Source organism: Neopsephotus bourkii, unplaced genomic scaffold (assembly GCF_033783945.1).
Source record: "Neopsephotus bourkii isolate Nb327-2 ecotype Australia unplaced genomic scaffold, CSIRO-AGI_Nbou_v1 NB_1810, whole genome shotgun sequence".
Taxonomy (NCBI): domain Eukaryota; kingdom Metazoa; phylum Chordata; class Aves; order Psittaciformes; family Psittacidae; genus Neopsephotus; species Neopsephotus bourkii.
The window spans coordinates 520,361-535,331 of NW_026902283.1; the positions used below are offsets into that span (position 1 = coordinate 520,361).

Genomic DNA, 14,971 nt, shown 5'->3' on the forward strand with positions numbered 1-14,971 from the left:
TTTCTAAAATGCAGTCTCTTTCTTTGCTATAATACCTAAGACTGAGGATTATGAAATACAGCTTCCTCAAGATTAGCACCAGTCTCTGCAGATTCAGTTGCAGAAGCTTTACTGTAACAAACATAGTAAGCTCCTGAAAACTAAGCAGCAGTCTTTTTCACATGCCGATGCTAGCTTGGGGAATGAAAGAAAAAGTGCTGCTGTAATTTATGCCAGTGAGGCACAAAGATGGATTAAAGCCATGTTTGCTCCCCTCCTCCCATCCAGACTTGAGCCAAGGTTCCTCCACTAGTCTGGAAAAACTGGCTCTATATTAGGTCTCTCCTGCTAAGGCCATTGATTTACTCAACTACATTTTAAAAAACTTGACAAAATACTTACTTGATTGTTACAAAGGATAAATGAATGCCAGAGATCTGTATTAGAAACAGATTGTAAAGAGGCGTTTCTTTTCTGTTTGGCAAAAAAACCCAGCATTTGTTTGGGTTTTAGTCCTGCCTCTAACATTTAATGGGGAAAAAAAAAACCTTTTCCACCTTCTCTCCTCTACTGCTAGAATGCGGTCAAACCTTGATATGTAAATGATAGCTGCTAGCCTGCTGCTTCAGTCAGTAATTTTGTATTAACAAATTGTGCTGCTGAAGTCGTGTATTTATTGCTTCTAGCTTTTCTGCATGCCTGAGAAACTCAGAGTATTTGGGGTAGGCTTTTTTGTTTGTTTATTTTTTGTTAATTCCTCCATGTCTAAGTTTATTTGGACTAGGCATCTGGGCCTGGAATCAACTACTGTTTGACTTAAATTCAGAGATGATCCATGCTTTACTCAAGGGATATCTAGTGTTACATTTACTGTCTGGAAATCTTACATTTTATTTATTGCCAGCAAACCTAGTGAAGAATGAATATAATCTTTTAAATCTTTAATAGCCTAGTTTAAGCTTCCAGTGTATTTACACACCTTTTCAAGCACCCCAGCTTTACCTCATTCAACGAAGTGTAAAAAGTAGAGATTTGGACATACTCAGAATGGAGAGGGGGAGGGACAAAAGAGAAGGAAGTGTGTACAGAGAATGCTGTATAAGAAGAGTATTTTTGTGCTAGAAATGCTCTCCTGTCCTTCCCCTCACACTGACTCTCTTCTCTGGTGATAAAGTAGTGACCATGTTAATTTGGGAGGGTGATTTGCTGATTTCTAGAGTATCAGATACTGTACAAGCTGTTGGCAGAAACAGGATGCTAGACTGGATGGATCATTGGTCTGTTCGGATGTGGCAGTTCCCATGTCCTTATAGTAAATGCCGTGTAAAGTTTTTCTACATTGGTACACTGTCTGGAACAACATCTGGAATATGCGTTACGGTCTTCCATACCAATCTGCTCTGCTAGGAGCAGCTGCCTATTTAAAGCACCCAGCTTCTTTCATCAAACTAGTTAACATCTTTTAGAAGGGGATGAGGATATAGTCTAAATAGTATATATGAATTGTCGTGGAACAGATGTGATATAAAAATAGGGTAGCTAAATTTTTAATAGAAAAATATTTAGTGATTAGAATCATAGGTCATCGTGGGTTTATGTATTTCTAATTCTGATACTATGAGAACTAATCACATTTTCCCCAGTGCTTTTGTTATCTTTTGAATTGGATGAGGTTTTTTGTAGTTAAGTTGATTTTCCCTGGAAGGTTATTTACAAATAAGTCTTATTTCAAGAGGAAAATAAATACTTAATACTATCTTGAACAATGGAAAAATACTCGGTTACAGTAGTCTTCACAAGGAAGAGTTTACTTTGTTGTTAGCTTTGTAAAAACGGAAGTATCTTTTTGGGTTTTATGACCTGGTTACCACCTATTTAATGAAATTATTCCTTTCTTGTATTTTTGCAGTTAATATTTTCAGGTAAGACTGAGCATATAATATTCAATTGAGTTTCACATTTCAAATAGAATTTGTCTGTGTAGTATCATGTTAGAAATACCTGCAAAAGTTCTGATCATTTTGTGCTGTAGGTGTACACTGAGAGAAAATACAAACAGTTCAATTTTTGGCCTGTGGAGAACCCACAACTTGCTGGTTATTCTGAAGAGGTTAAATCAATTTCTTCATCCTCCAGTAACTGTAATACAATCAAAGAGCTAGTAAAGTTAACAGAAGTGTACAGTCTGAGTTTGTATAATATTTTTTAAAGCCTATTTTTATCAGTTTTGCTTGCTTAGAATTGGGGAGATTTTTTGCTATGTGCAAGAGCAGCAATAATACATTATGTCCATTGTTAACATCCAAATGCTGGAATACTATAGACTAATAGTACTTCATTCATCTGAAACCTGGAATAGTAATTTTGGTTCTTGCAGAAATAAAATAAACCTCATTTAGGTGTGGGAGTATTAATAGCAATGGTGAAATCTAAATTTCAATCTAAAATCTGTGCTCTTTCCTGTATTCACTAATATGGATTGAAACAGTTTTATTTTGATGTAAAGTTTAATACTTAACCTATGAAGTTGCCAGCAGTATGGCAAATACATGTATTTGTAGTAATTGTTGGAATACTTTTCTAAGCTTTTTAAAAAAAATTTAGAAAGTTACATGAAATAACTAATTATTTGAATTTAGTTAGACATGAATAGCAAGTTTTATCTCTCTTTTTAAATAGCAAGTCAATAAATTTGGAAAACATAAGGTTTTATGAAAGTACAAAAGAATTGGAGCAATGATTGGTCTGATCATTAGGAAAAGAGATGGAAGAAGAGGAACAAAGGAATGTGGAATGGTAGAAGCAAGCAGTAAAACAAGAAAGAGTGAAATCTTTTAGTGGTAACAATCACAGCAAAAACCTATGGCCACAGATTATTACTCCTTCAATTTTCCCATTGTTTTATAGTTTTGACATTATTTTTGTCTTGTTTGTACTCTTGTTCTCTTGTCTTGGTTCAAAATTTTTGCTGGTTTTCAGTTGTCATTTGACATTTTTCTTAATTTTATTTACATTTTGTTCAGTCTCTTTTTCTTTGGTTTTGTGTTTCATTCTTATACTTTTGGTTTTTTAGTCTTTACCTTCCTTGGATTTTTTTCCTTGTTGGTCTGTCAACTGTCTTTCAGTGTTCCTCAGCTGCTTCTCCTCTTCTGTGCCACCCACTACCAAGTCCATTCTTCCAGAACAGATGATTTATTTTTTTTTTCCTTAGGAGAGAGATCTCACTTTGCTTTGATCTGTGGATTTTCTCATCTGTTCATATAAGCTACATTCCTACCCACTGCCTACGTATCATGAGAGTGTTACAGTGTTTCCTACATTAATGCTTATAGTTTAACATACCCATTTAGAATATTTGAAGGCAAATGGTAATGGCAAGTATAATACAATTTAAGGAAAGCAGTAGTGCTAGAGTGCCTCTCATTATTTTTCTTCTAAATATATAGTGCATTGGTGGTAATTAGATTGGGTAGCATGTTACCTGCAAGTGATGTTGAACTTGGAAGCAGATGGCAGTTATGGTCCATACTGGTCTCTCTTTTTTGTTTAGACAGTCTGTAAAATGCAAGAGAAAACAATTTCTTGACACAAATACTTATGCTTTGTTCATTTTAAGCATCCTGATGGAGAGAGCAAACAACTTTCATAAAACGTAGGAATAATTTGCAAAATTCCGATACTGTTGCCATTTGGGGGCTTTCTAAAGGAAAGACACAAAGTCTAGTTTAGAAAGGAGACGTTTATTCTGCGCAGGGTGCTCTGTAGAAGTCTCTACAAATGAAGCACCCCGATAATTGTAACTTTAAGCTATTTAAACATTTTGACAAATCAGTGATCATTGGTTGAGAGTTACACAATTTGTTCATTAATCAGTATTCCACCCTTTATTGCTTAAAAGTCCCTCTTGCCTCTCATGCTAATTAGGCACGAAGGCTCAGTCTTTCTCTTTTTAGTCAGTGGGTCTTGAGTCACTGGTCCTGCTGCCCCCTGCCAAAATTACCTTTTACCTAACTACTACCCATTCTCTTCTGGGTAATCATACAAGGATTGGGGCCTGATGTTCCTTGTTACCACTTCTGACTCATCAGCCACAGAAGGATGGATGCTCTTTTTTTAGAGAAGTCTTTATATATTATCTCAGTCAAGTAGATTAGCATCGTTATCGCTTCTGAACTACTGATTGGATTACCATTGTTTCATGAGGTGCTGAAAGCATTAACACTAAATTTTATAGAATGTGATTGGTCGCTTAACTCAGTCTGCATTTAAAAGCAGTATGTGTTTTTTACCAGTGTTCTTAGCACCAATTTGGGTGTACTGTCTGCAACACAGTAACATACAGTTCTGCATCTGGAAAGTGAAAACCTGTGTTACTTTTTCTTGGCCCCTACTGATAGCAGAAACAAAGGATGTATCAGCAGCTGCCATGTTTTGTGCAGGCACCACCAAATGAATCCTGCTTAAGAAGTTACTGCCTGCCTGGCAAAAGCTGCTACGCTAACAACAGGGTTGGGAGAACATCACTTTTGTCCACACCTGTTGGTGATTTACCAAAAAAGCTCTTCTGTTTAAAATGCTGGCATAGGTGAAAGCAAGATGCTTTCCCAGGCTCTCCCCTGCAGTGTCAGAGGCACCAAACATCATGCTGTATAGAGTCACTTGTGCAAGGGAAGTTGAATGGGCAGTAGATGAGCTGGTAACAGTTTAATAAGCAAGTGTGGAATTAAGCAATGCAGCTTGGCACTTTCATTTAGTATAAAAAAACTGATACATACAGTGCATTTGTACCTGGAGATCAGAGCTTCATCACTGCTGTGAAAGCAGAGTGTTTCCTTGCTCTTGCTGAATTTCAGAATTATTCAGTTCACTAACTGCCACTTTAGTTTCTTCCAAAGGGCAGTTCTGGAAAGGACAGAGCTGTTGCGATACCGGACTTCTGTTTATGCTACACTTAACATGACTGCCACCTGTCAGCAGCTGGCATATGGTTCAGATCCAGTGCATGACTCACACATCTGAACACCAGAGGCATTACTGTACATCATATCTTTTCTTACAAGTACCATCTCACTAGAGTGGTTCAAAAGAACATGATCTGTCTCCTGAATAAACTGGTTCTGTCTCCCTCAAGAGCACTGTGTAGGTGGTTTGTTCTTTGACGCACACTTGGTAAATACGTTGCTGCCTATGGCAGACTATCAGGAAGACAGTTTAATTGTACTGTAATAGCTCTCGAAAGCTTTTTGGTGTGCTGAAGTTTCTTTGTTAGCTTCATTTGCAGCCAGCATTCTCCTTGTTACCTCCTAGAAGGTAACCAGACTGATCACCAAAGTAATATGCTTAAGGACATACAGGAGCTGCAGTTCTCATAATTGAAGAAGCATTCTTGTTTGCTGACTGTTGCAAAAAGCATTACCTGGGAATATCAATACCCTTCCAATTCTGGAAAAAAAAACAAAAAAACAACAAAGATGTGTTTTAAAGTTGTATGTCTCGTTTAAAATTAACTGTCAACAAGCCACGATACCCACAAGCTAGTAGGTTCCCAAAGACAGAGATAAAAGCATGAAGTTAGAGCTTTTAGCACAGTGACTGCAGAAGCACGGCTGGGCAGCCAGCTCCCTACTGAACCCAGGAGCATGCAGAAGGGAAGAGAGCTATAAACTGAACAAGGAAAGTCTCATGTAGCCTGTATTTGTGGAATTGCAGCCCTAACTCCGCACTCGGAAAATTTTGCAAGCGCAGATTTTTGTTGGAGGGCATTGAGTCAGAATACTGTAAATTAAAATAATTCACATAGAAATTATTATTAAATACTTCCCATGTTCATTAAAAAGGAAAACAATTTGATTTTTTTTTTAACATGATTAAGTATGATTTGCCATTTACATGGATGTAAACAAGCTCTACCTGTGAAAATGTGTGACTTCAAAAATAAGCTTTAATTTGTATCAGGAAAGCTTTTTTTTTTTTTTTCATCTCCACCGCAGTCTGTGTTTATTTTGCTTTACCTATGAGATGCTGCATCTGAAATTGATTCTGGGAATATCAAAAAGTTTCTTAATATTGACTTATTTTTAATCACAGCTGGGAGCCCCTCAGTGGAAAATTATGAATAAGACTCAGAGACTATGACTTCTTTCAGCTCTTGAAGAGAAGTAAACATTACTAAGTCTGAATCTACTGCATCTAATTTGCAAGCTACCTGGGACACAGTATGGCCTGACCCAAGATTTAGAAATTTATTTATTTTTAATTCCTATTAGTTGTGTCCTGCAAACATGCTGTTGGTTGATGAAATGGCTGAATGTGATTACTTTTCTACATACACTCATGTAACACACTCTGAAACCACTTACCAAAGAATGACTCCATCTCTTTAGACCGTATTTTAATTCAGTCTCAGATAGTGTGATTTGGTATGTGTTTCTTCAAAAAATGCTCAACTGCTCATCTTTAATAAGTTGAGAAGAATATGACAAATGCAGAAAGCATGTTAACTAAAATAAATTACTTCAGTCCCTCCACTGTGAGACAATGTTTTTATAATTAAACTACAAATACACAATCATGAGTCACTCTGATGGTACATTATGTTATTCTGAATTGTAGATATGACTAAAAAAATAAGTTTTCATGTTAGTAGTGTGTACAGGGTTATAAACTACTGAAGTTTTATACACTGGAAACAACTCTTAAGTATTTCTGTGCTGTACAATAAGAGATTTATGAAACCCACATCAAGAATCAGTTGTGATGAAAAGTCTCAACTTTTGTTTTTAAGATTTTTCTAAAGCATTCCAACAGATCCCTTATAATCTATAGCTTTGAATTTTGTCTAGTTTCTCTAATAGTACTGTATTGTAATCTGGAGTAAGTGAGCTGGTTCTTCTTCCCTCCCTTTCTTCATGAATGGAGATTTGCACTGGAGCTTTTTGAAAAACGTGTTTAATTCAGGAACTCTTACATAGAATCATAAAATGGTCTGGGTTGGAAGGGACCTTAAAGATCATTCAGTTCCAACCCCTGCCACAGGCAGGGACACCTACCACTAGACAGGTTGCTCAAAGCCTCATCCAGTCTGGCCTTGAACACTTCCAGGGATGGGGCAGCCACAACTTCTCTGGGCAACCTGTTTCAAGAGACTGATAAACCAGTATTTCCATTGGCCAGAAAACTTTGATTGATATTGACTTGGTTTTTTCCTGGATTTTCCAGGATTTTTTCAACCCAAACCATTCTGATTCTATGATTCTATAAAGACTGATATGCTTAGATTAAGTTCAGTACAGTTAATTTTAAGTTGTCCCATGAAAGATGTTTTTGCGACTGATAAATACAGAACACAAACATAGAATGCAGGTTTTGCCTAAGCATGTTTGTTTTCAGTTAAAAATCTTTTGATTGTTTGGTTTGGTTTGCTGGGAGTTTTTTAATTGAACATATGAACTTTATACTTGTCTCTTGGTTCATAAGTAGCAGCTTTTCTACAACAATATTCAAAAGTCTTGTTATCTTATCGGTAAAGATCAGTAGGTTTACAGTCAGTTAACTTACAAGCAACTTTGGTTTGGTTTTCTTCTCTTTTCCTCCCATCTCTCTCTCTTTTGAGTAAATATCATTTTGTTTAAGATTTTTCTAAGCTAACACTCCTAGTTTTCTGACAGCTTCTGAAAATTGGCACCTCACTGACACCTGCTAGTAAGACCGTAGTTGATAAGCTCCAGGCTTTCTTGCCCGGCTACAGCTAGCAAACTTCTGACTCCATGTTGTCATAGAATCATAGAGTAGTTTGGCTTGGAAGGGACATTTAAAGGTCATCTAGTCCAACCTCTCATCAAAGAGCAGGGACATCATCAACTAGACCAGGTTGCTTAGAGCACCACCCCACCTGACCTTAAATGTTTCCAGGGTTGGGTCATCAAGCACTTCTCTGGGCAATCTGTTCCAGTACCTCACTACCAGCATGTATTTCTTCCATATATCTAGTCCAGATCTATCCTCTTTTAGTTTAAAACCCGTGTCCTATCACAACAGGTCCTACTAAAATGTTTGTCCTCCTCCATAGCAGCCTTCCAGTATCTGAAGGAGGGCTGTAGGGATGCTGGGGATGGACTATTCATTAGGGACTGTAGTGACAGGACAACAGATAACGGGTTAAAACTTAAACAGGGGAAGTTTAGATTGGATATAAGGAAGAAATTCTTTACCATAAGGGTGGTGAGGCACTGGAATGGGTTGCCCAGGGAGGTTGTGAATGCACCATCCCTGGCAGTGTTCAAGGCCAGGCTGGGCAAAGCCTTAGGTGACATGGTTTAGTGTGAGGTGTCCCTGCCCATGGCAGGGGGGTTGGAACTTGATGATCTTAAGGTCCTTTCCAACCCTAACTATTCTATGATCTCGTAAGCCCCATTTAAGTACCAGAAGGCTGCTAGAAGGTCTCTCCAGAGCCTTATCTTCTCCAGGCAGAAAAATGCAACTCTCTCAGTCCTTCCTCATAGGCGTTAAATCCCTCTGATCATTGTGGACTTCCTCTAGACCTGCTCCAACAGGTCCATGTCTTCCTCTAGAGGACTCCAGAGCTGGATGGAGTACTCCAGTTCAGTTCTCAACAGGGCAGAATAGAGGGGGAGAATCATCTTCGGTGACCTGCTGACCATGCTTCTTTTGATGAAGGCCAGGATATGGTTTGCTGTGGGCTGTGAGTGCACACCGAAGCCAGCCTGTGTTCAGGTTTTCATCCAACAGTACCCTCAAGTCTTTCTCCACAGGACTGCTCTCAATCCCTTCATCCCACAGCTTGTGTTGATGCAAGCTCCCTTGCACCAAGCCACATGCAAGACTCACTTCTTGTGCTTCATAGTGGTGATCTTTTCAGGTTGCTGGAATTTGCTGAGATAGAGAAATATCTAATGGTGGGAAAATTTTGATCAACAGTGGAAAAAACATTGGATTGAGCAAAGATTTAGTTTAGTATGGTATTCAAAGAATTGAAAAGTAAGATCTGAACTACATTAAGGTGGATCAGCAGCACATGAAGCATTCCCTTTTTGATCTTTTGTGCACCTACTTCAAGCATTTTCCATGCTACCTCTTTCTCCAGTTTGTAAAGCCCTAACAGTGAAAGGAACTCCAGAGTGACTAATGGGAAAACTTGAGAAACATTCACTCCCTATTTCTGGGAAAAACAGTGAGGACATTTGCGAAGATTTGTTAAGACAGCAAAAAACAAGACAAGAGAATTCATCGTGTGAAAAAACCCAGCAGAGCAAACTCTAGCTGTACTTTCAAAATGGGTCTTCACAAAAGTGGTTACGCTATAATATTTAGGGTCAACTAAGAAAAGAAAAACAGACAAAAACAACAGGGGAAAAAAAAAACCCTAGTTCGGATCTTTTTTGCTACACACAAAAATAGGTCACAGTGCTATGATCTTGTTGTGCACATCATAGTTACATATCATAACTTTCTGTTCTTTTGCTGAGTTTGACTTATATTTTATTTTTGTAGGATGTCACATATACTTCAGTTTGAAGATAGAAGCAGAAAGGTGAAAGATGCAAGTATGCAGGATGAAGACACTTTTGAGATCTATGATCCACGGAATCCTGTAACTAAGAGGAGAAGAGAAGAAAGCAAGAAGATAATGAGAGAAAAAAAGGAAAGGAGATAAAAAGAATGTAAAGCTAGCCAGAGCTGCCTTGGAAAGTGACTGCAGTAAAGCACTGGCTCTTTTCTAAGCTGTAGTTCCTAAAAATATCACGGGACAAGTGTGAAAAAGAATTTCTCAAGAACCTGTCGTGCAGTTGTGAAGCACAGCTACCACTTGTTTCGTAAGCTGTGCAGTCAAATGCTCTCATTGCATTTATTGTCCAACCTCTCTGAAGGTTTGTAGAATTATATGTTTAATAAAACATCTGACATGACTTTTGTCTGTACTTTTAATTGCTGTAGTCACCATCACTGTTTCATAAACATACAGTGATCAGAAAGTTTTCAAAATAACAAGAATTTGTCTAAGTAAGGGTGAAACCAGAAGCCCCATCTGCAGACTTAAGATTTTCTGAAAGCATACTTATTTTTTATTATTTTTTGAAGAGGCATGTAAACATAGAACAATAAACCCTGCCTCTACCACTGTTGCAGGGTTACACTGATGCACTTGCAGAAATCCTTAGAATGCTCTCGGCTTTCTTGAAACAAACCTATGTTTAATTAGAGAATCTGGTCATATTCTCCTTCTTTTGAAAGACATATTCCAAAACAAATTTCCAGTTTGGGAAGCTGGGATAATACATAATTTTAGGAGCATTAGTTCACAAGGTGTACCACATGAACAAAAGCTGAATCTGCAGTGGTTGCTTAAATTGTCACTATACTGGAAACATCCCTCTGGTAGAATTTTCACTGTAAAGTAGCTGGTAATGAGGATTGGTTTATTAATTAGTCCAGTACAGAAATCAAAAATTGTGATGAGTCTCATTAAAAATATAACCTGGGTTTTAATTTTTATTTTACTATCTAAAAACAAACAGCTCAAGTTTCCAGTTTATAGACTTTGCACAGATTTTTTTCCCCTTGTATGCTATTATTTTTACAGAAAAAAATGGAATTTTCAGTTCTCCTTCCTTACAGCATTTCTGATACCACAGAAGTATCGAGTACCCATATGGGCAATCGCTAAAGAAGAGTGAGCACAAGTGAGCAAGGTCATTAAAAAGTGCAACCAGAGGAGCATTTTGCTGATGTTGTTTTTAGAACAAGTTCAGTAAGGTATGGTGTCCTTATCAAGCTGCTACTGCCAAATTTCTTGATAGGGTCTGAGGTGTGAGATACATAAACCTGCATTGGTGGGTTAATATGGCCCAAATGTCAAAGGTTAGATTAATACAGACTATTGCTTTAATGCGTGGTGCAGCCTTTGAGATAACAAGAAAACCTGGAGGTGTGATGTGAGATCCTGTATAAAGCTGTCATTATCCTCCTCTTAGTCTGAGTGAATTACACTGTACCATGGTGTGAAGAAGTTAAGAGGAGTTACATTCTTAAACATGCCCATTCACAAACTAGTGAGTCAAAGTTTTTTAACCATTAAGTCATTTTTGGTCAGGCTGCTGTTGGCAAAATCTAATATCACATGCTGTTATCTCTTATGCATTGCTTTGTGGAGAACATTTTAGAGGAGTCATTACAGGAATTGAGCATATCAAACCTCCATTCTGATGGGATGGAAGGTAAGAAGAGAGATGTGTGTATGCATGTTGGCAGATGTGGTCAGAATGGGGAAAGTGAGGGCTAGATGTCGAAAGAAATGAGATTAGTTCCAGTAGACAGCTACTGCCCCTGTAATAGAAAAATGTTCAAGTTACGTATTTTTCCTGTAAGCTAAAGTACGATGCATGAGTCAATCAGTGGGCAAGCTGACTAACTCCCCCTTCAGCCAAATCTTTTTCCAGCTACCTGCAGCAGCTCTTTGTGTGCTGTATTAGATGATTCCTGATTTTAGGGACTATTCAAGCACAAGGAGAAAAGCTTACCTCAGGGTTTAGGGCTCTGCTCAGTAGAAGAGGTTTGAAAGGCTGGACCTTACATACACAAGGTTGGTGTTCACAAGAACAAGAGAATAACTATAATGAAATTTTCTGGTAAGTGAAGTGTGTGCTGAGAACCAGTAAACATTTTTCCAGAGATAATGTATCTTATGTAGTTAATTGAATTAGTTAAAACCAAATGTGTTGCCTGTTTAAGCTAATTCCAAGTACTACTCTGTTATACTTTGTGCTGGGAGAGCATAAGGTCTGGTCCCAGTGGAAAGATGCTTACCTTGAGCAGCAGTCAGAAAGACTGCTGAATGTCTAATAAATATCACTAAAGAGTTAATGGACACTTAACTGCATTAAGCCCAGGTTCCCAGTAGTAAGCTGGCGTGTGCTTTGCACTAAGGCTGGCTATGTGGATACAAAAGAGGAAAGCCTTTTGGAAAGGAAGTGGGGTTTGGTTTAAGAGGGTTTTTCACATGAGAGTTGGGACCAATTTCCCTGGCAATTTGCATTTTTCTTTGCACCAAACACCTACATAAGGGTAAGGATATTTGGATTAAGATCCTTCACTTTTATTGTGATTGTGAATGGAAGATCCATTTTACTTTGATGGGACAGCTGGATGTGCCAGGCCCTGGATGCTTTGTGAAGATATTTGGACTACTTGTGTCTAAAATCAGTCTTATGCCACAGGGGCTTGGCATGGAGCTTGTGCAGGCAAAATTCACCACAAGGGAGCATCAATAAGGAATGCTACAAACAAGTGAATTCAAGCTTTTGTTGTTGTCGTTGTTTTGGGGTTTTTTGTTTGTTTTTTGTTATCAATTCTATGGAATAAAAGTATTTTACAATAGTTACCTCCCAGGAACACAGAGCCTCTAAAGAGTTTAATAATTATAAGTGATTGTTACAAATTACACTGATCTTCAGGGCAAACCAGTCTTGCATAGTATTTCACATGATTCATTGAATAAGCTTCTCTCAAGAGTTCTCAGTTCCTCTGTATTAATGCCTATCAGTATTTCTCCAAGAAAAGGAGAGGGTCTGCCTTTATTCTTTCCTTAGGGAAAGAACAAAACTATGCTTGCAGGGAAGAAACCACACCTATGCAGTAAAGTCACCTTCCATTTTTAAGGAAAGCAATTTTAATAGGCATCTGTGTTCCTATTTTGTCTTTATCCAGCCCAGTGACAAAACTTTGCCAGCACTAGAGACTGACATACACAACACTGTGAGAACATTAGAAATGTGTTAAAACTAGCAGACAGATGATCTCAGCTAATCAACTGAGAATCACTTAAAAATGGGCTAAGGTGTCTAAATATTGTTTTCACTAAGGCAAAAGTGGTCCTGCATTTCATTTAGTAGTTGTCTGGAGTACAGTTACAAAAACCTGATTGCAGAAGCACACCCTCAGGTAAGTGCCCTTCAACTCAACACCAGAGTAAGAACCTTGAAGAAAGAGGTTGAAATGGTGACAGTTCTCCAAAGCAACTAGTTTGCAATATCCCAGCTAGCTCTTGAACTGCCACCAGCAGTCTTGCCTCTTTCCCACACTGATAGGCTAGCAGAAGCATCTTTTAACTCACACCTATTTCACTCGTCATTTGGTGCTGCTATAGTTAATGAAATGTTGAATGCTACAGCATAGCAGTATTGTAGACTGTAAAATATGTATGCTCAAAATTACACCTTGTCAGTACTGAAAAGCAAGCAGCAAATGCAATGGAGGCAGATATCCCCCTCTCTGCGAAGCAGACGACTTGTGCTAGGCTAGCGGCTGGAAACTGAAGCAACGATTGGTTTGGGGGCTGTAGAAAGAAGTTGTTCTGTGGTAGTGACATTTTCACAGAATATGTTTTCTTGAATATTTTTATTAAGCAGCTCCATGTTCCACCACACCTATTTGTATAAACATGTGAGCATAATTTCTACAGAGTTATTATATATAGCAAGGAACATTTGTGTATGCACTACTAATACCAAAAACAGTGGTTTGACGCTTCCTTGTGAAGTTTTCCTTTCTAAAATATGCTAATTGTGTGCACAGATCACCCAGCTTGAAGGTGCACACCATAATGCTGGTATGTAAATAATTTCTGTGGAAAAAAAGCACTGTTTAAAACTGCAGGGTACGTTCTGCTTCACCACCACTGCCACCTGCTTTTTTGATTACTAAGTTCAATAAGCTAAAAATGGGGTCAGGTGAAACTATGGCTGAATTTTGATCTAATCACAAACATCAAGACTACCTGTTTTTAGTAGCAGCTAAGTTGTAATTTCAATACACTAGGGCAGGGTAAAATTCTAACATCCCTGCACAGAGCATCTGTTGGTAAAGTTGACATTTTTGTTTCAGGAGCAGCTGGATTTCAAGTAGATAAGGTCCTTCTAGGCCACATCTGGTAATAGCAAGATCCTCAAGAACAGCCTAAAGGCTTGCCTCATGAATCCTGTTGATGATGCCAGCAGCTAGTACAATGTGCCCTTTCTGCTTTGGAGCTAAAAAAACCCTGAAGTACAACTGAAGCTGGTTTATTTCTGCCAAATAGCCACTACGCCTAGGCTGCTAGGGGTGTAGTCTGCAATGCCACGTTATGTAGCTTTCCCCAGGCTGCTGGCTTGCAGCATGAGCAGGTTTTGGGAAGAGGGTGTTCCCATACTGTCTTCCTTCTGCAGTAGAAGCGTGTCTGAACTCTAACAGTTAAACTAACTGCACACCAGTGTTGACTGCCTTCATCTAGAGGACCTCAAGTCTGCAGGAGACAGTTATGTTTTGGCAACATAAAACCCAGCCTCAGACAGGATCGATAGCTCCAGACTCTGCCTCATTCTGGCAGAGACATGTTTCTCTGTTGTTACTTAAATGATGACAGGCTTGGGCCGTTATATGAGGGGACTCTTATGTGTGTATTCTCAGTAAAAGATGCTTTCATCTTTCACTGTTACAAAACATGAGCTGATTATACAGTGGCTACACTTATAAGGCTCCTGCTGAATTATATACAGCACAAAGGATGTGAACTGAAAAGTGAGACCACATCTCCAGATGTTTCTTATCCTGCTGTAGAGGGTTAGACCAACCAGGAATGTCTACCAAATGTCACTAGTTAAAACAGATAGGGCTGAGCGCATTGCACAGCCAGGACATATATTGCAAAGAGATGACACCGGAGTTCCTTGGGAAGGACTGGGAGTACTGGAGACAACTATCCATCAGAGCCTGGAAGTGCAGCCTCCAGCTCCCTGCTTCTCCCTGCTACTCAGAATACATGTGAAGTCATCCAGGTTGGGTAGGACGAGCTGCCCTACTGTGGTGCTGTTGCTGCTTCTGTGGCCTCCTCTTCCAGCAGCTACATTACCTGCTCAGCTCAAGAGCTAATTCCTTCCTTCTTAGGCAGCACCTCAGACCAGAAAGTCTGGTGAGTCTATGCTCATGTCTGTTCACTCTC

General features: G+C 38.7%; 1 protein-coding gene across 1 annotated transcript in view; it reads left to right on the plus strand.

The window, feature by feature from the left end:
• CWC27 (CWC27 spliceosome associated cyclophilin) overlaps positions 1–9,905 on the plus strand; it is a 128,049-nt gene extending 118,144 nt beyond the window's left edge. Inside the window, exon 14 of the mRNA XM_061342661.1 lies at positions 9,490–9,905. Within this exon, the coding sequence (XP_061198645.1) occupies positions 9,490–9,652 (163 nt within the window). The 3' untranslated portion in view covers positions 9,653–9,905. The remainder of the gene's footprint in view (positions 1–9,489) is intronic.
• The last annotated feature ends 5,066 nt before the right edge of the window (positions 9,906–14,971 follow it).